Genomic DNA, 21,294 nt, shown 5'->3' with positions numbered 1-21,294 from the left:
GTTTCAATGAAACCCAAGTTCTTAGAGATACTGGATTTCAAATGAGGAAGTACAATGAGTTTATTTTTCATGACAGAGCTGAGTTCTGTTATTTTCCTTTTGTAAGCTGGCAACATAGGAGATACACTGTTTCTGCTGGCTAATAAACTGCAAATAATATATTAGGAGAGACTCAAAGTTTTGTTGAGTTTCTGGCCTGGAATATTTGGTAAAGAATAAAATTACTGTGGTATGCAAGAGTTAAGACTATTCCAGGGTTCCCATTTTTACGCAACCTCCCTGCCCCCAACCTCCTTGGTTTTAACTCAACCATCAAAAATGGGAAAGGCTTTGGGATAGAATTTGATAAATATTTCTGTAATTTACCAGAACTAAGTCTGGGCATATTTATTATTAGTATTAATGAAAGCTTGCTTGTGCTTACATTTAAATAGTCGGCCAAAAGTAATCACCTCTTTCTATCTTAAATTTTCTTTACTTCTGAAAGGAAGGGATTAGCGGATTAAAGCACTTACAGCAACTAAGGGTTGAGGTGGGGGAATAAGGAAACCAGAAGGCATTCGTCTGTTTCTTCCAAGTCTTGAACAAGAAACCAGACCACCTTTTTGTTTTAATACAAACACTTCATCAAATGGGAGAGCTGGAAAAGACCTTGATGGCTCTCCAGTCTCTCCAACTTAACAAATGGGAAAAATGAGCAACTGAGGTAACCCGAAAATAATTTGAGTAGTAGATCTGGGAGGAGAACCCACATCTTCCCCCACCCAACATGGAGCGGGAAGTGGTCTGCACCACTCTGCTGCTTCCCTGCAGTGGGGACCAACGACTCATGTGTAAAGTAAGGGGGTTGGACTTGGGGGTTTCTCAACCAGAATCATACGGGAAGCTTAAAAATGAACAATACTTGATAAAGTAAGAGCCTCGGAGACAGCCTGGGCTTGAGTATCTTTAAAAATCTCTGTAGACAGTTTACTGTGCAGAGAAGGTTGAGAACTAAGGGACCAGATGACCTCTAAGCTCCTTCCTGAGTCTACTGCCAAACGTTCACCATCAGTTGGAAGAAACATTCTTGGATTCTGTTCCCTAAAATTTACCCATGAGGCCATACGCATTTCTAAACTGTCACACTGTCTGCCATGTTAGCCTTGCTGTTGTTACTGCCTGTTCTTATCTGGCTCATTTATGTGTTCACTTAGGTATTATCTGCCTCTTCCCAACAGAATGGACACTCGCCAAGGCCAGAGACTAAGCCCACTGTGTCCACTGTGGCTCCCACAGTCCCAGCATCATACCTGCCACAATAATGGGATATTGCACTGCCGTTTTCCAAAGAAAGAGGGGTCTGGAATTGTGGTGTGGAAGGGAGCAGGCTGCCTTCCACATCACCCAAGCAGTTCTCATTTTATCTGTTTCATCATTCTAGAATCTAAGCTGTATGAAGGCAGGGTTGTGTCTGCCTCATTCGTATTTAGTTACCTCCAGCGCCTGGAAGTGGGCAGGCCCGCCAGGTGTGCAGGGCCTGAGAAACACGTAAATAGGAAGCACTATGGGACAGCCAGGTGCTAGCACCTTAACTTTGTTGCTGAGAAAAGCAACGCAGAAAAGACATCACTGTTGCCACTGGAGTTGGCCTTGACTCCTGCAGCACAATCCCTAACCTACCCCTACTGAGTGGTCAGCATGGTGGCAAGACCCAGCCCCGGGGCTCACCGAATGCCAGAAGGCCAGAGCTGCCTAGGAAGACTTATGCAGAAAAGGCACACAGTGTCTGGAAAGTATCAAAGGCATTTCCCACACCAAAGTCTCAGGGTGTTCTGCCTGCTTGGGCCACTTGGGTTAACAGATTTGGGTTATGTCCATTTCCTCCCACACGGTGGTATAGAAAGGCTGAGATAATCAGAAGATTATCTCAAGTGTGTTAATTACATCCAAATAATGGTGGGAACTGCTCATGTTGGGCATCTTAAGCTCGAAAGGAGATTCGGAGGACTAAACGAAGGCTTGTGCTTGAGCCTAATATTGTTCACCTTTCCGAGCTCCACTTTCCACACTAGTCAAAGAGGGTTAGACCAGAGCAATGGTTCCTAAACTTACCAGGTCCTCAGCCACCAGAAGAGCTTTTACAAATTCAAATTCCTTGGTCTTACCCCAGACTATCAGAAGCAGGATCCACTCATGTGGTGATGGAGAACGGGCATTTGTTTTTTTGAATGCTTCCCAGTCGACTGGGAAGATCAAGGATATTTAGGAACCGCTGAAGGGCTAGGCTAGAGGATCCCAGGCTCATCCCAGCTCCAGCAGGTGAGGACTATTTGAATTGGTGGTCTGAGGACCACCTGAATCCCAATCCCCGGAGACACTTGTAAACACAGGCCTTCCTGGGTCAGGAGGACCAGACTGACAGAGTGAGGCTCTCTCCACGGGGGACCTAGGAATCGGCCTTTTCAACAGACTCTGTGGATTACATGTTGCAGTCTTAAGTTTCAGAACCACTGCTTTCGGCAGGATTTTAGAGCTAACCTATGGCTGATTTGGAAGGAAATCATGTTCACACAGAAGCAGAATGATGGGCTTTATTCAATTATAATAACATTTCACTGCGGGTCGCAAATTCTCCTTTATTTTAAATGGCGTGTAGCTCACAGACGCTGCAAACGTAGAAGAGCAACGGTCTTAAAACAGCCTTCTCTGGCTAAGTGTGGCTGCCAATCTCCCGGTGCATTTTTTAGATGCTGATTCACGGCTTAAGAGGTAATTGGGAGGAGGGTGTCTCTGCTCTATAAAAGCACACAGTAGGCACTTACTAAGTATCTGCTGAAACGAATTTATTTAGTTATTTACGTTCCGTGTTCTGCAGAAGATGTGACATGAAATAAACAAATAAGAGGAAAAAACCTAATAACTGAAAAATGAAAATAACATTCTATGAAAGAGAATATTTCTCATGTGGTGCAAGATCACACTTCTGGGTGGCGTCATCTGAAAAACGGTTTGCTTCAATAACTGATCTGAAACCTAACCACAAGTCTTTACTTCCAAGCCACTATCTTATTTCTATGATGGAAAAGTTTAAACGGTAGGTTTTCCTTGCTTTTTCTCCTCCCTCCTTGTTTTTCACATAAAGATACAATTGCACCTTTCCAGTAGGAACAAATGAGCACTGTTACCCTTGAGAATCTTGGTGATTACCTGTCGTTATTATTATCCTGGTTTTCAGCTCAGCTCTGAAGCCTTGACTTCTTGAGCAATGCAACATTCATATAAGCCTGTATCCTCATTCTTCTTTCTGCAAGGCATCATTTCCTTACATGATGTTTAAGGATCAATACTTATTTCTGATGCCAACAGAAGTATCAGATTGTTTTATGACTGTTTCACACTTGACAAACCACCAAAATCTGAGCCCACAATTCACTTGTATTATCTATTATCCTAAAAAAATTACACAGACATATTTTTACTTCCATTGTTTTAAAGCATAAGCTCTATATAATATTCTAAAAGTCCTGCATAACATATACTCTATTTTTTGGGCAAACTGCTTACACTTATGTGAACCAAGTGATCTAACCACAAGTCTTCACAAATCAAGTGGTTAATAGTTTTGCATCCATGTTTATTTTTTTTTTATTATTTTTTTTTTTTAACATTTTTTATTTATTTTTGGGACAGAGAGAGACAGAGCATGAACGGGGGAGGGGCAGAGAGAGAGGGAGACACAGAATCGGAAACAGGCTCCAGGCTCGAGCCATCAGCCCAGAGCCTGACGCGGGGCTCGAACTCACGGACCGCGAGATCGTGACCTGGCTGAAGTCGGACGCTTAACCGACTGCGCCACCCAGGCGCCCCAAGTTTTGCATCCATGTTTAAAATTGTTTTATTGCCAAAAACTCCAATAGTTTGCTTATTTCTAAATGTTGATCTTTTTTGGAAAAAAAAAAAAAGCTCTAGATTTAAAAGGGGAGAATGCTGATCAAAATGACGATCTCTTTTGGGGCACTTGGGTGGCTCAGTCAGTTAAGCGTCCGACTTCAGCTCAGGTCATGATCTCACAGTTCATGAGTTTGAACCCCGAGTGAGGCTGCATGCTGTCAGCTCAGAGCCTGGAGCTGCTTCAGATTCTGTGTTTCCCTCTCTCTCCGTCCCTCCCCCCACTTGCACTCTGTCTCTTTCTCAAAAATAAACATTAAAAAATTTTTTTAAAAATGACAATCTCTTTTGAAATTTTATTTGACAGTCGAGGAATAGAATTAAGGTTGAAACTAAAAAAAAAAAAATTACAAGGATTACCATAAAGGTCATAATAATTGTTTATTCACAAACCAAATCTCATTTACATTTTAAAATTTACTATGGAGCCAAACAAAATTTCCTAATTCAGTTTTAAAACTTCCCTTTGTTATCTCCCAAGCAAACTTGTGAAATTCATTATCTCCCCCACAGATACATCTCTAATAACCATTTAAAACAATGAATTACACTTTGGAATCTGATGAAGAATGCCCCACAGCAACTGAGAAAATAATTTCAACCTTTGACCCTTTCCACTAGCCTGATGGGAAATTCAATGGCACCATTACACTTTTAGCTTTCCATGAATAGGTAACCACTAGAGGGCAGCCTTATCTCAGCTCTGACACTACTTTGGAGAAAAACACCTCACAATGCTTCTATGTTCCATTAATTATTTTTGGAATATCTTTGGTTTTCCTAGATATTTAATAATCAACTTCAGCTCATCTAAAGGCATTTCTGAACAGGTCAAAAATCTACTTTCACACATTACAACAATATCACAGGGACCGGTCATGCGATGGCCTAAAGTTACAGCCTAGCCTGTGTATCTTCAAAAATTTTAAAACAAAATTAACAAGTCTTTAGTCTTTACTATGTGGTTAAGTGCTGAGTCAGTCATAACACAACTAGTACTCGGGTTCCACTTTTGGTAGCAAAATGTCAAGAGGTTTTAGACAAATTTAAGTATGCTTGAGGAAGAAATTGATTAAGATTGTAGGAAGACCTACTGTGAATGAGTGGAGCAGGGGACAGCAAAGATTAAGGGTTAGAGCTGTGTATATGTGTGTGTTTCACACTTCTAGTCTTCAAATAGCTGACAATCTTTCACCTGAAAGACGGGTTAAATGTGCTCTCCACAGTCCCAAAAGAAAGGGTCATGATCAAGGGATTAAAAATACAAAGGAGAGATTTATGCTTGATACAGGAAGAATTTTCTAATTCAAGATGGAATAAGCTACCTCTAACAATTGGGAGTTTCCTGTCATAAGAGGTGTTCGGGCATAACCAGACAACCATTTAGCAGGAATGCTGTGGAGAAGAACCAAATGCCAATAGGACCTGTAACTGAATGACTTTTAAAGTTTCTTCTCCCCTCAAGACTCTATGAAATAATGTTTATTTGCTTTCAGACAAACACATCTCAGCCCAGTCACCAGAAAAGTAAACACCCATCAAGTAAGAAATGAGCTTTTGCAGATCTATCCACTTGGAAACTTTTACTCTCCTGTGATTTCCTAAAAGACAACAGATTTCTCAAGAGTTAGGTCCACAATCATGCCCTTTAGCTGTTATGGAAACAACCAGGACAACACTCACCAGCCCAAGGATTCATCAGCTTCCTACATAAAGGCATATTAAAATTAGAAGATGTATTTGTAAATGCTCCCTTTGCCTAAAGATAAGTGGAACACATATAGGTAAATCTCTAGCTCGATTCTCTCATAATGGAGATAGGTTAGCTGCGTTTCATAGTATTCTGTATTCTTTACAAAGGTAATGCTTACATTTCACCCAGATCCTCTTACAACAAGTAGACTTAATGAAAATCATGGATGAAGAGAGCTAATGATGAGCAAATAAGAATAACCCCATTTGTACCAAATTGATTTTATTAAATAGTAATTTAAAGATATTAGGCTCAGCAAAGCATTACATAATTGAATCTATTTTTTTCCTCTTACAAATGCCAGAGTTATAATTTTCACTAACTAGAGACAAAGTTATATCCAGGACATTTTTACAGCTTCCTCCAGGGGAGGCAGCATGAAAATAGTAGAAATTAGGGCTCTAGCCCTTGCTTTACCATTTATCCGCCAGAAGTGCTTGGCCACAGCACATAACCTCTATGAGCTTCATTTTTTCAACCAAACATCATGAGTATCAGTGACTTTCCATGGAAGATTAAGTGACAGAAGAATGTTTGTAAAACATAAAGCACAAAACAAATACAGGTTAACATCATCCATCTATTTATTTATGAAATGCCTAGTAAACTTCAGAGGCAATGAAAGTCAAAAAACGAAATCACCGGCAAACGTATGGAATAGGTTGTAACATGACTTTTTATACTAATGGGAGCAAAGATTTTTAAATTATCACATTACCGCCTTATAATATGATGAGGGCTGACAAATGTCACTTTATTTTTATTATTTTTTTGTTTTTATTTTTTAAATAGGCTCCACACCCAACATGGGGCTTGAACTCACAACCCTAAAATCAAGAGTCTCATGCTCTACCGACTAAGCCAGCCAGGCACCCCAACAAATGTCACTTTGAAAAGAAAATCCAGATACAAAAGTTTACAACTGCCTTCCTGCATTTTGCGCATGGGCTAATCATATGCTGCTATCTATTTGGACCTCTTTGGACATAACACTCTGACAATTTAACTGAAAAAGCATGCATCACGTCACACACAATACCAACAAATACAGAAAGCTCCAAGAATCTCTAAGTCCATGACTCAAAGGTTGGGGTGGAAGGGAGGTATTCTCAGTGGAGGATCTATAAGTAGGGAGAGGAAACTTGCAAATCATTCCTCAGAGAGTCAATATATAGTCTTGGAGATAATATTAAATGTTAATTCATATCTGTGTTGTCACTGGTGGATCTTTCCAAGTTATTTTTTTTTAAGCAGAGAAACATAAAGCATGATTTTATGCTGCTGATTCTGTGATTCTATGGTTCTAAAACTTACTAAATATGAACTATGTAGATTAAAGCAACCTTGAGTTCTTACTAATAAGGACTGTGAATATTTAGAATGCATCAAAACATTTCTATGACAAAGTATTCTTAGATTTGTTCCATACAATGGGTTTTATTGATGACTAAAATAATTTAAGAGAATTTTAAGAAAACTGAACTCCAACTCCACCTCTGCAGATCTATCTACCCATCTATCTAGTAACTTTTTCTCCCAGTAAATGGCCATTTGTAAATATTATTTCCTTCAATGCCTCTGAGCAAATTACAAAGCGGCTGGGTGCTAGTGCAGGTGCTTTGCAATTATCTACTTGCTGATCTCATCCATTTCATTGTGATTCACTCGACTGGAAGGGAAAGGTGAGAGAAAAAGGAGTCTAGCGAGAACTATTAGTATATATTTACTAATTTATCTACTAGTTATAAAATACTCTCTAAGATTGAAACCATATTCATTTATCTATCTATGTATCTATCAGATTATTTCCATTTAGAAATTATTTTGTAACTGGGCAGCTTTAAATAAATTACATGGTACTCAAATTGAGAGCAAAGTGGTTTACTTGAGTATGATGTTACTCTGCATTTCAAGTGAAGTGACTGATATAAAATTAAGAGGCTGCTCAAGAAAATGGCGCTTTAAAAATATTCTCTACTTCATAGAGGGTCTGAGCTTTGCCCCCAACCCCCATGAACAAATGGATTCAGAAATCCTCTTTGTCTTTAAAAGAACTGACCCCTCTTTGCCCGATCAACTCTGCTCCGTGGAGCGGCCATTTACATTTTCTCTTTTCAAGATCTAGCCTCTTTTCAAGATCACCCTTCTCCCAATCCTACCCATCAAAGGTCACAAAAAATGGGACAAAAATCCCTGCTAAAGGTATCATTGATAGGGCGCTTGCAATAAGACCAGGGATAAAATTCACATTTCATTTGGTAAAAAGAAAGGCCACATTCTTCAAAACTATGAAATCAAATTTATTGGAGTTGGAAATACTACTCATCACCAACACCTAAAGTATTTTCAAAGCAGTAAGGTGAAGTTTGCATTTTGCACATGAATTGTGCTGGGGGAAGAATCTATTATGGGACAGAAATTCCCTTTAAGCCTCTCCCTTCACTCTAACTCCATTTACATGAGCACAGGCTGAGCCCTCAAGAAGCTAAGGGGTATATAATCTACGGAAACTGATGAAGTCCTTGCATTTCCTTTCAGCGCTCGGCTGCCGCCGGACATTTGGCCAATGCGCTTTTCTGATGAGCAGAACTAGTGCTCCCCTGATTACAAATGTTATCGCTGGCTCTCTCTGTTTGCCCGAGAAGCAATCCAAAGGGTACTGGAATTTGGTTGTTAATTAAACAAAAACAAAACTGAAGGATGAGACGAGAATGGCTCAAATGAAGATGTATTACTTCTAAGCATGAAACCACTTTAAGCTTAAACTTACTTGACAACTAACACAGAGGCAAGGATTTTCTTCCTTGGTGAGTTCAAAGGGCCTGACTTAATGATGTTTAAAAAACACAAGCAATCAGCCAACAAAGAGAATGTTTTTCTTTTATGGTCGCTTGTTTTCTCCTCCCCTCGTCCACATGCATACACGTACCAAAAAGCTATATTGTAAAGAGTATTTCTGTTTTGCATGAAAAATCTAATTATACAAACTCTCTTACATATGGAACCAATTTAACTATTAAAAATGAGAGGCAGTAGGGAAGTATTTAATATGATTCGGGGCCAGTTTTTTTCCCCTTAAATCTGATATGGAAACATTTACAGCATTCCTCATTTTCCCACAAACTACTTCTTCAGTTTAAATTTGCACCAAAGCAAGATAATCCCATTAAAACACAGGATGTTATGATATTGGAAATGAAATATTCTAATTGTCCAGATGCATTCTATTTCTCTCTCTCTCTCACGCTTATAGGAAAACTGCATCGCCACTACTGAGCTACTTTTCTCAAAGCACATTACTATGAATCTATTATCTAATGGCAGCCAGAGGTCACTCCAAGACAAATGTGTGGGCTAGAGCTTTTGGGGGATGATGGCTGTGTGATTCTCATGATTATATTAGCAAGGGATAGTACTCGACTTTGTACCAGAGCTACAAAAGCAACATTGTATGTACCGAAAGCATCACATTAAATTAAAATATTAAAACATACTTTCCTTACTAATTGTTTGGTAGTTACTGTTCATTAGGGGAAACAGTCTTAGCTTTTCACCCTTCCCTCAATCAACACAAATTATACTACATAAAATGGATAGAGACTGGCATTGACATCTTCCAAGCAACAAAATCTATTTTATAGCTTAAAGAAAAAAAAAAAAAAAGGAAGAAAATATCTTAACTACAAAGGCTATTTGGGTCGTTTTATTCTTAGAGGATTAATAAAACTAAGGAAATAGTATAAAAGTTTTTTTGAGGGGGAGGGGAGGGGCATAGAGAAAAACTTGACGTTTTTTCTTTACAAGATGATTTTAAGATGCTTAAGAACGTGTAACACAAGGAGATTTTCCCTCGTTTATCCGTTGCATATTCCAAAAATGATTAAATCCCGTTTTTCGAAAGCCACAAGGGAAAGACAGAAAATTGGCTGTGGGTACGTCGTATAGAAAGATTTCATCTCAAGCAGCTCATCTTAGTGTCCAGCACGTTTCGGCCTGTTAATAATTAATGAAAGAGATGCCACCCAATCTCTAGTGGAGAAAGGCAAAGCTCGGTGATCCGAAAGTAAACGCAGCACAGACACCGAACTAGTGTCCTTCATCCTGGACTGCAACAAAACCTCAACCTACTGAACGTTTAAGGAGCTCCGGGCGCCCGCACGGCTGGGCAGAACCCTCAGGACGGTCCGGGTCTGCAAAAACGCGGCGCATTAGGGGCTCCCTGTGCGCCGCAAGCAGATGGGGTTCTAAATCCCCACTCCCAGCGGCCGGGTCCGCGAAGCCGCTCGGGCAGATTATCTCCCGGAGGAACCTGCTGGCGCACAAGCGGGCAGCGTGCTGCTGGCTGAGTTTCTCCAGGGCTGTTTGCAAGAGTCCTAACAGCGTGGCTCGGTTCCTCCGGGCCACACAGGCGACTTCCTGCACACCTCCAAACTTTGGCTTTCTCATTAGAAACTTCCCTAACTTGCCTCGGTTTCTCTCCTCCTCACCTCGGAACACCTCGAATCGATCCTCTCTTCAACTAGTCCCCCCTGCCATCCCCCACCAGCCTGCTAAGGAATCCTAATCTGGGCGGAAGGCCGGACGGGGAGATTTGACCGCGACCAACACGCGCGGGTCGGCCCTCACCGCGGTCTAACTTCCACCGCTGCCCGCGACTCCTGTGGGCAGGGCTGCCTCCCCACGTCCATTCCACAACGCAAAATATCCAGTGGGGGTGCGCTGCGGCTGCGGGCGGCAGCCGGGAGAGTCTTGGCACGCTCGAGAAGCCCGTCTCGCTCGGGCCCGGGCGCTTTCGTAAGTAGCCGCGCCGGGACGCAGAGTGAAAACGGCCGCACTTTCCCGGCCCGCGGCCGCTCGGGGCCTTCGGGCCGCCACGGGGGGAGGGCGCAAGGCCTGGGGCGCTGACCAGTCCCCAGGGATGACATCGCGTCCCCGCGCGCGCGCACGGCCCGGCCCGGCCGCAGCGCCTTCCCTACGTAGGCCGGAGCTGTCTGGGGTGCGGGCCCTGGGGACCGACCGCGGGCGTCCCCGGCTTCCTCCGAGCTCCCCAGATCCTACCCTCCCTTCCAGAAGCGCCGCGACTCCCAGCAAACTTTCTTCCGAGAGCCCCGCCGGGTGCCAGGCGGACCTGGGCGGCTGACAGGAGTCAGAGGGGGCGGAAGAGGGGGGTCCAGCCCGTGCGCCTTTGCCCCCTACAGGAGGCAGGCTGATCCCGCGGCCGGGCTCAGGTGGCGCCGCTGCTGTGGCCCAGAAGGCCCTGGCGGGGCTCCGGCGCCCAGCCCGGGGCAGTACGTGCGCTGGGGCAGGCGCGCCCACCCCTCCCCCTGCGCGCCCTCCTCCCCGCCCCCCGGAGCAGCCAGCCCACCCGGCCCCGGCGGGACTCCCGGCTCACCTTTCATCGCTGCGATCACAAAATACATCATTTAAGCCGCGGTGCGGAGAGCGCAGGGAGAGCCGATGGTCCGACCCCGGAGCCCCCTCTGCCGCCGCCGCGCCGCCGCCGCCCGAGCCACAGCAGCAGCTGCCGCAGCTGCCCGCCCGCCGAGAGCCATCCCGAGCCATAAGAGGCTCCATGTGACCGGCTGACATCACGGCCGCCGCTCTGTTTACACCGCGCCCCTCCGCTTCCTCCCCGGGCGGGAGGCGGGAGGCTGGAGGCAGGCGCGCCCCAGCGCCGCGCCCCGCCCCGCCCCCGCCGGCAGGTGAGCGGCGGCGGCTCGGCTGGCACACCCCGGGCCCGCGCTGCCCTGCCGCGCCCCCGGCCCGAGCCCAGGCCCCCAGCCTCCTCTTTGCCTCTCTGAACACCTGTGGTCCCCCGGGTGCTCTCTGCACGCAGCGCCCCGCGGAACGCGCGCCTGACCACTCTCTGTCCCCACCCCGTGGGGCAAGGGGCACGCAACCCCACGCCACTCTGCTTCCTCGCCCGAGCCCGCGGGGCGTTAAATGCTCCAGTTGGCCGGAGAAAAAGCGGGGTTTGGCCTGAAGGGGAGAGGCTGTAGTCACCCTCATTTCCCAGAGCGCCCCAGCTCTGTTCAGAAGGTAGGTCCCCCAGACGGGGCCGTGCAGAACGCTGTCACCCGGACCTTTCCCGGGAGTGGAGTAAGTGCCTCCTAAGTCTTTACGGAGAGGCTCGGCCAGAGCGGGGGGAACCCCGCCCACCAAGAGGTTGGTAATCTCCCATCACACCAACACCAAAGGTCCTTGTTTACACCTCCCCCATTCCCCAGGAACAATGTTACCTGGAAGGAGAGCAGAAAACTCTTATGTGAATCACCTAAATGATAATCCAATCGCCAGCTGATTTGAGCCACTGAATTCCCAGGCTCTTCCATATCCAGCATTCTCTCCAGAGAACCCATTTACAGGTGGAAAAGGCTCTAGTGGTCACATCCTAGAAATGAGACATTGTGGCACTCTGGGCAGGAAAACAAAAATACCTCTAAAGGTCAACTCGGTGAATTTTAACTTGCAACTAAGAGTGAATTCCCTCTGAACTTTGAAGCTTAATCCTTTTTACTGGCCATATGGAAACTTAACTCTTGACAGTATTGTCAGATGAATCTTCTTAGGATGAATTTCAGATGCTTCGTACCCAGAGTTGGCATTATTTAAAAATTTGCCAACTGTGTCCATAACATTGAGCATAATACAAAGAACAATTCAAAAGCCCAGTCTGCATACCTGCTACTGTTCCTTCACACAACTTCATTTTTTAAATTTTTTTTAACGTTTATTTATTTTTGAGACAGAGAGAGACAGAGCATGAACGGGGGAGGGGCAGAGAGAGGGAGACACAGAATCAGCAGGCTCCAGGCTCTGAGCCATCAGCCCTGAGCCGACGCGGGGCTCGAACTCACGGACCATGAGATCGTGACCTGAGCTGAAGTCAGACGCTTAACCGACTGAGCCACCCAGGCACCCCGCTTCACACAACTTCAATTCTGCTTTCTTTCCCGATGGTCTGTATTTCCATTTCCAACTTAAAAGATCAGATAGTTTTTAGTGGATGCCTTCATGGTGATTAAATAAGGAGAGTCCTAGCTAGCATTCTTTTCCCATATAACTGAGTTGTCCTTGCCCCTGAGTTGGGCTATAACTTAAAACACATGCAGACAATCAGCCCTCTAGAAAACTTAGGATTCATGTACTCCCCACCCTCCCAACCCTCCTTTTCCAGGCAAAATTTACACAGTCCTGATTTAGAAGGTCAGTAAAATTCATCACACCTTAAATCAAACCATAGCTTTATAAAAGTTTGATTTCAGCTAACACCATCCTAGCAGTTTTTCCTTTAGATTTTTTTTTTCAAATAAAACCACAAAAATCAGAAATTATGAAAGTGTGAAGCCAAGACCTACCCATGTTAATTCAGCTTTCCAGCCATAGCGAAGTGGACCAGAATTTCAAATGAATCAACCATATCCACTGTGATGTTTACAATTGTGAAATTAAATCACACCACATTCCCATGATGCAAGTGCATCTCCTAGTGAGGCAACGCCCCTCGGTTACATTGACGCCATCCTTCGTATTTGGTTCTTGATTTCCCTAGGCCTAACAACTCTAACAGGGAAGAGTAAAGCCAAGCTATCCAGTAGGTAGGTCCCCAGTACAATTTTCTTTCCTTTGTACTGTTGAAGGATGGAAAGTCATCAGGGACTGCATGTTCATGGGTATGCTCTTCATACTCATTGCAAATGAATACAGAAATACAACTTGGAAAATTTGCAGTGTTCCTTTAAAAAACAGTATCCTGCTCCAGAAAACAATGCTTCGAAAATAACCAAATCCATTAGCTCTAGCCTGCCTGTCAGACATCTGACTCCAAGGTAAATAGTCTTACATTACTAGTAATCGGTATTTATTTCCAGACCATTTCAAATGAAATCGGTAATCGGGAATGACATGTAACCTGATGTGTGCTCCTGCAATTTTCTATGGATATGTCCCCAATAGAAATATAATCTCATAATACTTATTTGAAATATTTACACATATATTCAACAAAGACATTTCCAGGATAATGTAATACTGACCTTAGCCTTTGGAAATGTATTTCATTCTCATCCTACAACTAATGAGCAACAGAATTTCAGATATTAAGTCTTAACCTTCCTGTGTGGCTAGATGCTATTTGTAATAAATGCCTCTATTAAATGTCTTCAGCTGTTAACCCAGGGTATAATATTGTTCTTTATATTAACACAAAGCTCTCATGAAACTTTGAAAGTAAAAATGAGAGGCTATTAAAAACACACACACAAAACTCTTGAAATATAATTTTTCTATGGAATTCTAAATCCTCAACCAAATAAATCAGTCAGGAATGAAAGGATCCATGTTCCCCTTCAATACTACCAAATTTGAGCCATAAACGATGCACATTTCAGTTCAAGTTTTACCATCTATATATTAACATGTAGAAATAGGTATTTGGATTATAGTAAACAAATGCTTAGAATACTATGGGGGAAACAGTGTTAAGCAATATAGTCTTTCCATTTAAAGTTTTATTTTTTTTTATGTTTAAAAATTTTTTACCAAATGTTCTGAAAAGAAAATAGAAAAGGAATATTGCTTACATGAAGATAATTAAACAGGATGGGAGTTCTTCACCATGAACAGAATTAAGTTATACATTACTTTTTGATTCAGATGTTCCTGTTGGCTAATCTTGGAAAAGGAAGGCACACCACATATTTATCATGTAATTCAACTCAGAGTCCTCTAGAGATGGTCACCGCCCCATATTGTGTCCCTATATATTGGTTTTCACATTTGATCTGTCACTTAGCAAGAAAGTGGAGAGACACCTCTGATGCCAGCTTGTTCCCAAATGCCTAAGAGGAAAGCCTGCTCTATTTCTTCAGGGTATCTAGAGAGGAGTGTGATCAGTAAGTTGGTGCCAATCTTCCCGCTTTCAGAGATTAAATAAAGAAATGATACTTTATGAGGGTACATTTGGTTTCCCATCAAATGGGGTTTGGTAGACCAATCTGAACCGCACACAGAGCTGCTACTGCGGAGGGTGGCAAACCAATGGATCAACAGATTTATCATGACTGGGCAAGCAGCTCCTAGTACCAAGATGATTTCAAAGTTTGCTGCTGCATGTGAGAGAGCGTTTTGGCTCTGTGTCTCACCCAGGCCTGATTCTCCCTCTGTGGTGTGTGGCAGCTTGCTAATTCAATTAATTTCTTTCTAGCTGAACAAGAAAGGGATCAGTGAAAGGTTAATGTGGTCCTAGGCAGCTTGATTCAACTGAATTCTTAGCCACCACTAGACTGTGATCTGTAGGACTTGGGCCATTCTGACCGACATAGAGCCATAGGTCTCCTGAAGACCAAATGGATTCCGACCCAGAGAAATCTATACAAAGACTACTTGGAAAGCTACAGAGGAGGCACAGACTTACCTATAACATATCACAAATGTGCTTAATTTTGAGTCTGGAAAGAGTCAGTGTCTCATAAAGGAACGTTTACAAATGGAATAATATTGGTGAGACCTGGAAACCAAGGGTATCAGAGAGGCCCTCCCACCTATTTATGAGTGTAAGGGGAGGGGATGAACAGATTAATATAGATTGCTTGCCATTCATGACTTTAAAACAATGTAGTTACATCTGTAACAAATATAGTTGTAGATGTAAACATACATGCATGTATATATATATCTATATAGTCCATGAAATATGGTGAAATAAACTGGATTTTGGTGGCAAGAGATATCGTCAGTTTTACACACACACACATACATATGTCACATTATCAAGCACATTTACTGAATGTGTATTATGTGCCTGGTGTCCTGGAGACTCAGACAAGAACAAGCTCACTCCTCATTTGACTTTGGCTCGGAAAACTGTAGAGAAGTCCACTCCCCAAGTCATCTGAGCAACCCTAAAGCAAGGCAGTGTCTGGTTGCCCATTGAAAAGATGTTTGCACAGCACTTTGAACCTCACAGTTGACAGACAGCTGCGAATCATTAGTGTGGCTATTAGCATAATGGGATGTTGGAGGTGAAAGATTTGGCTGGATTGAGACAATGGTGAAGGGATTCTGAGATTTCTGGAACCCCATATCTCATACATCTATTGGGAAATTCAAGAACCGGCAGGTGTTTTGTAACCATCACAATGAGGGAAAGGGTGAAGTTCACAGGCATACAGACATGAGTAACCTCCCCAGAAAAGGCAGGTAGCAGGTGGCTCACTATACACACACACTCACACCTGCCAAGGGAGCAAGGAAGGAGGTGTGCATCAGAGGCCAGAGAGACCTTCTTGCCTTGTGTTCCCAGGGGGTGTTCTCACCCCACTCCTGCAGCTGGAAGGGGAACAGGCCATGAAATGATTTTTTAGTTAAAGGAATATGAAAAAGGGAAGCAAACTCAAAACCTGGAGCCTGGGTTCAAGTTTCACACTCAACTAGCTGTCAATGCCACCTTGGGCACGTCATGTCACCTGCCAGGACCTCAGGCCTCTAACCTGTAGAATGAAGGAATGGGAACGGACCTTGAAGGGCTCCTACAACTCAAACATTCCAGAACGACTTTCAGGATCACGTCCTATCCACTTCTCAGGAACACCATCCCTTTCTCCCTGCTGCACCACATCAACTTCCCTCTCCAAGGAGGCTTCTTTGTGTCACTGAACTCCATGGTATGGTAGAATGAACTCCAGCATTAGACAAACCTGGGCCCCAAACCAACCTTTATCCCACTTACTAGCTGAGTGATTTGAGCAAACTTTTGTTTCCTCATATGTGAAATAAGGCTGGTAGGGCCACTGGGAGGATTAAACAATTTGAAGAAAGGACAGAGTGACTACCACGTAGCAGGGCTTATGAGTGGGAATACCCTCACCACCACCACCACCAGTCCCTACATTGTTGTACACACAGAGCCTGTGCATGGCATAAATTATTGACCTTAATAAAGATGTGTTAAAATGGCCATTAGAATGCACTTTTGCTAAGCTCTTTACAATTCTGAAAATGTGTGTGTGTGTGTGTGTGTGTGTGTGTGTGTGTGTGTCTGTGTAGGTGTATAGAACAAGCATTTATTAAGTGCCTGCTATATATTAAGAATACAAAGATGAATACAAATTAAATTACTCCTTGGTCTCAGGAGACTTATGGTCTCGCTTTCTTACGTTTTAGCCATCAGAGTGGAAGCTCCCATCTGATGAACAATGTAAACCTCTGTGCATTACAATTTAAAAAATGTGTGTCAGGACATGGAGAGGGAAGCAAAAAGATTAAAACGTCAGGTCTTCCCTCAAGGAGCTTGCCATCTAGCAGATAAATGCATGCAGTACTTAGAATGTAGGGCAGAATAAGGTGCTATGTAAACCACGAGCAAGAGGGGCTACTTTGCGTAGGATTAATCTTAAGTTTTATGACAGGGCACCCGTGTGGTTCAGTCAGTTAAGCATCCGACTCTTGCTTTCAGCTCAGGTCATGATCTCATGGCTTGAGGGTTTGAGCCCCTCATCAGGATCACTGCCAATAGCATGAAGCCTGCCTGAGATGTTCTCTCGCTTCCTCTCTCTCTGCCTCTCCCCTGCCCACTCTCTCCCTCTCTCAAAATAAATAAACTTAAAATTTTTTTTTTTAAAGTTAAATTTTATGAGAAGGACTTCATGGAGGACGTGCCACTTGAACTCTACCTTGAAAGACAAATAGAATCTAATGAATAGAGAAAGGAATAAAGGACATCTTAACAGGAGGGCAGGACACAGATGAAAGTACAGAGACAGAAAACGCATTTCTTAAGAAACTCGTAGTGAAGGCTCATAGCAACATAAAGTACATATGGACGAGAAGCAGGCAGAGAAAAAGCTCAAAATGTAGGTTGTTACTATTTCTTCTTCTTTTCCTCACAGTGCCTAGCAGAGACCTTTGCAAACTATATACATTCAGAGGATGAGTTTTGAAAAAAATAATTGAGGGCAGAAGAAGAGAATTGTGCTTTAGAAAATAAATCTCTTTGCAGCTCACCCATTTCATAGGCTTATTGTAAGGATTAATAGCTGGTTTGATAGTCATAAAGTTAAATTACACTTAATAAAACACATAGAGCAAAAGAGTTCCACATCACAGCACACAGAGGGAGAATAAAACTGGAAATGGGTGTTATTTCATCAGAGTGAAAAGCTATGCGGGGCATTTTAGGATGAACAAGATAAATTGAATGTTATTTGATTCTGTATCTCATCCATTTAAGTTCTGAAAATTATCTGCGACAGTTCTATTAATATAGAGGCTTTGTATATAGGCCATATTTTATTTTTTAAGAAGTCTCTTAAAAATATATTTTCAAATAATGGAGAAAAGATAAGCAGTTACAGATGGTTCTCTCTATTTTTGTCATGCATGATCAAGGGCGGCAGAGTAGGTGGGCTTCATTGGGAAATCCGAGTCTCGCAGCTAGGAGCATTCCAGGAGCAAATGCTGGCATTATTTTGCTTTCGCAGAGAAAATATGTTTCTGTTCAGTCAAGCAGAGTAATCAATTATTCTGCATTATGAAATACTCATTTTATAACTATTGACATTTCAGACAGTTGTGCCACATGTCAATAGTGGTTCTGATGATCACATTTAAGCTGCAGCTTATAGGATGGGATTCGTTTGGCTGACGGCATTTGATCAGAAGTCTTCTCTGCTCTCAGAAGTACAGCTACTATTTCTGTCCAGTCCTGCACTGAGGAAGTATGCTTCGAGTACTGAAACAATAATAGGTTGGGTATGTTCTTCTGTTTTAATGAAAAAAAATATTAAATTCTTCTAACTATGTGAGATTCACATTAAAAAAAATTAGCACTCTTCTTTTTCATTTTGTAAGATGGAGGGAGGTAGATGAAGTTAGGCGTTCTATTCAGAAGACTCCAAAATTCACATTAGATTTTGAGTATCCGGTTAAACCTTATATCCCCAAAGATAACTTTCCAAAATCAAAAGGGCTTTCCAATAATTATGCAACACTGTTGCTATTGCCTCTTTTCCCTCTCCCATTGGTGAGCAATTCCTTGGGACTTACTCTGTGGCAGGCACTTATGTTATGCTCTTTTTAACATTTAATTCAGCCTGAGCTCTCTTTTTACCGACAAAGAAACTGGGGCACAGAGACATTAAGTAACTTGCCAGGAAGAGAAGGCTAAAACATGGTGGGACCATAAGAACAACCTTTGTAAACTGCTTCTAAGGTCTGTACTCTTAACCATCATGCTACGGACTCTCAAAATTAAAAAAATTTTTTGCCTTAAATCGAGCATTACTCAGTATTTTGAAAATGGCAAGCTGACTTTTTAAGGAATCAAGAATTACTATTCTAATAAATTTTAGGCATGTGTGCAAGAAATTCTTTTATCACTAGCTTCTATAATCGAGTAGACTAGCATGTGTCATTATGAATTATTGCACAATTTAGTAAATTATTTAATTACTTACTAATGAAGAAGCATATTGTACACAGTTGTAATTATCCTGTTTGAAAACAATGTTGCCATTTGTACATTTAAGAAACACTTGCTACAAAGTTAACTCTTAAGGGGAATTCTTTCTTATTTTAGGATGATTAAACAACTCTAAATATTGGTAATGGAATGTTCAATAGGGCCACAAGGAAACTAAAAGCTACAAAGGCCAAGACTGCACTCCTAAAAAGACTTCAAACGAAAGAACAAATCTGTTAAAAATGTAAAAAAAAAATTTGTAGTTCACGCTGTTCTACATAAAAAGCACAAGATAGGGATATTTACGGATTTTGCTTTTCCAAAGACTATAATTGATGCTCTTTTCATAGTTTTTGCAACATATCACCTAGTATAGCATTTCCTTCACCTATTTGATCACCTAACAAATGGCTTTGATAGTGTAAAATATTTAGCACAATCACTTAATTTTCAACTCACTTTGAATAAATTGTTGTCCATATTTATGGACTATAGTCATGCACGACTTTGTTATTTATACAGAGACATAGTCCATGTATGGCCTTTAGACGTTTTGACAACATGTCTTAATTAAAATATAGATAAAATTCGGGGCGCCTGGGTGGCGCAGTCGGTTAAGCGTCCGACTTCAGCCAGGTCACGATCTCACGGTCTGTGAGTTCGAGCCCCGCGTCAGGCTCTGGGCTGATGGCTCGGAGCCTGGAGCCTGTTTCCAATTCTGTGTGTCTCCCTCTCTCTCTGCCCCTCCCCCGTTCATGCTCTGTCTCTCTCTGTCCCAAAAATAAATAAAAAACGTTGAAAAAAAAAATATAGATAAAATTAATTTTGAAAATGTAATAATACAAGTAAGAAAGAGTGACTTGTTTGTGTGAGTGATGGAACACATTATTGAGAAACTACTGATATGTATTATTGAATTTATTGTAAAGGCCTAAGGATAATAATAGCCACAGAAACCCCAACTTGCCCACTATTCCAAAGGCAAGGTACATATCTTATGGTGAAAGTCACTTTCATAAACTAAAATGTAATGGTGACTTGATTTACATCTTTGCTCCCTGAAATATAACAGAGGGAATGTGGCAAAGCCGTTATGAACAAGCAAGAATAAAAAGAAATACTAGAACTGGAAGACACTCAAGGTCAGGTGGTATGTCTCCCTGCTTCCAAGGATGTGAGCAGTTAAACCGTCCATGTGTGACAGTTGCCAATCATTAAGTAATCACAGAGAAGCAAGATAAGTGATATTATCATATTTTTTTCTATTGTCTGGTTTTCCCCTCTTTAATCCTAAAGTCAAAATGCCATCTAACTGGGTAATTCAATCAAACGCAAGTTCTGTTCTATTATGAATAATGTATATATTAGAACTATAGTATAGATTGCAGATTTCAGCATTTGTCAAAAAATCAGTAAGAGGCTGTTTCCTGTAACCAGTAAGAGTCAGGTTAAATGTAAGCATTACAAAACAAGAGAAAAGAAAACATGTTTTGTATGTTCATAGCCTCCACTGCTCAATTTATAGAATAACATGAATTACATGGTATTTATTTTACACTAGTTTTATCAACTGGAAGTATAGTGAAGCCCATGGAGTACCCTGTTGTAATGGCATTTTCTTTCCTTTTTCCCCCATATTTAAATATAATTAACAGATAGTACTATATTAGTTTCGGGTGTACAACATTCTGATTCAAAAATTCTCTGCATTACTCAGTGCTCACCATGATAAGTGTCATCACCATCTGCCACTCAACAACATTATTACCATCTTATTGACTACCTTCCCTATGCTGCACAAAATGATATTTTCTGATGTTATTCGTGGCAAACTAGAAGAACTGTATTTTGATTCATCACGTAAATCTCAGTTTTTGCATCTCTTAGTAAAGTATAATTTACATAGAGTGAAACTCACCCTTTTTAGTGTATAATTCTTTGAGTTTTGACAAAGGTATGTAATTGAATTACCACCAACCATATCAATATATGGGACAGTTCCGTCTCCTTTCTTCCTAAATTCTCCGGTGCCCCTCTGTAGCCAGAATATTCCCCTTCCCCAAACCCTGCAACCACATAGCTGTTTTCTATCCCTATATTTTTGCCTACAAATAATATCACTTAAATGGAATAATATATTATGTGGTTTTTT

The 21,294-nt window shown here is 42.0% G+C and overlaps 1 protein-coding gene across 3 annotated transcripts in view; it reads right to left on the bottom strand.

Moving 5' to 3' along the window:
- The window catches only part of RORA (RAR related orphan receptor A), a 712,204-nt gene that overhangs the window by 86,927 nt on the left and 603,983 nt on the right, over positions 1-21,294 (bottom strand). Inside the window, exon 1 of one of the 3 annotated variants that reach the window (XM_060621052.3) lies at positions 11,076-11,259. The exons of the other annotated variants lie outside the window; for them this stretch is intronic. Coding sequence (XP_060477035.1) covers positions 11,076-11,106 — 31 coding nt within the window. The 5' untranslated portion in view covers positions 11,107-11,259. Of the gene's footprint in view, positions 1-11,075; positions 11,260-21,294 lie in introns of those variants that run through there. 3 annotated transcript variants of the gene reach the window in all.

The sequence above is a fragment of the Panthera onca genome, chromosome B3, assembly GCF_046562875.1.
Source record: "Panthera onca isolate mPanOnc1 chromosome B3, mPanOnc1 haplotype 2, whole genome shotgun sequence".
Taxonomy (NCBI): domain Eukaryota; kingdom Metazoa; phylum Chordata; class Mammalia; order Carnivora; family Felidae; genus Panthera; species Panthera onca.
Note: the sequence above shows the minus strand (reverse complement) of the source record. Positions and strands in the feature narration are given on the sequence as shown.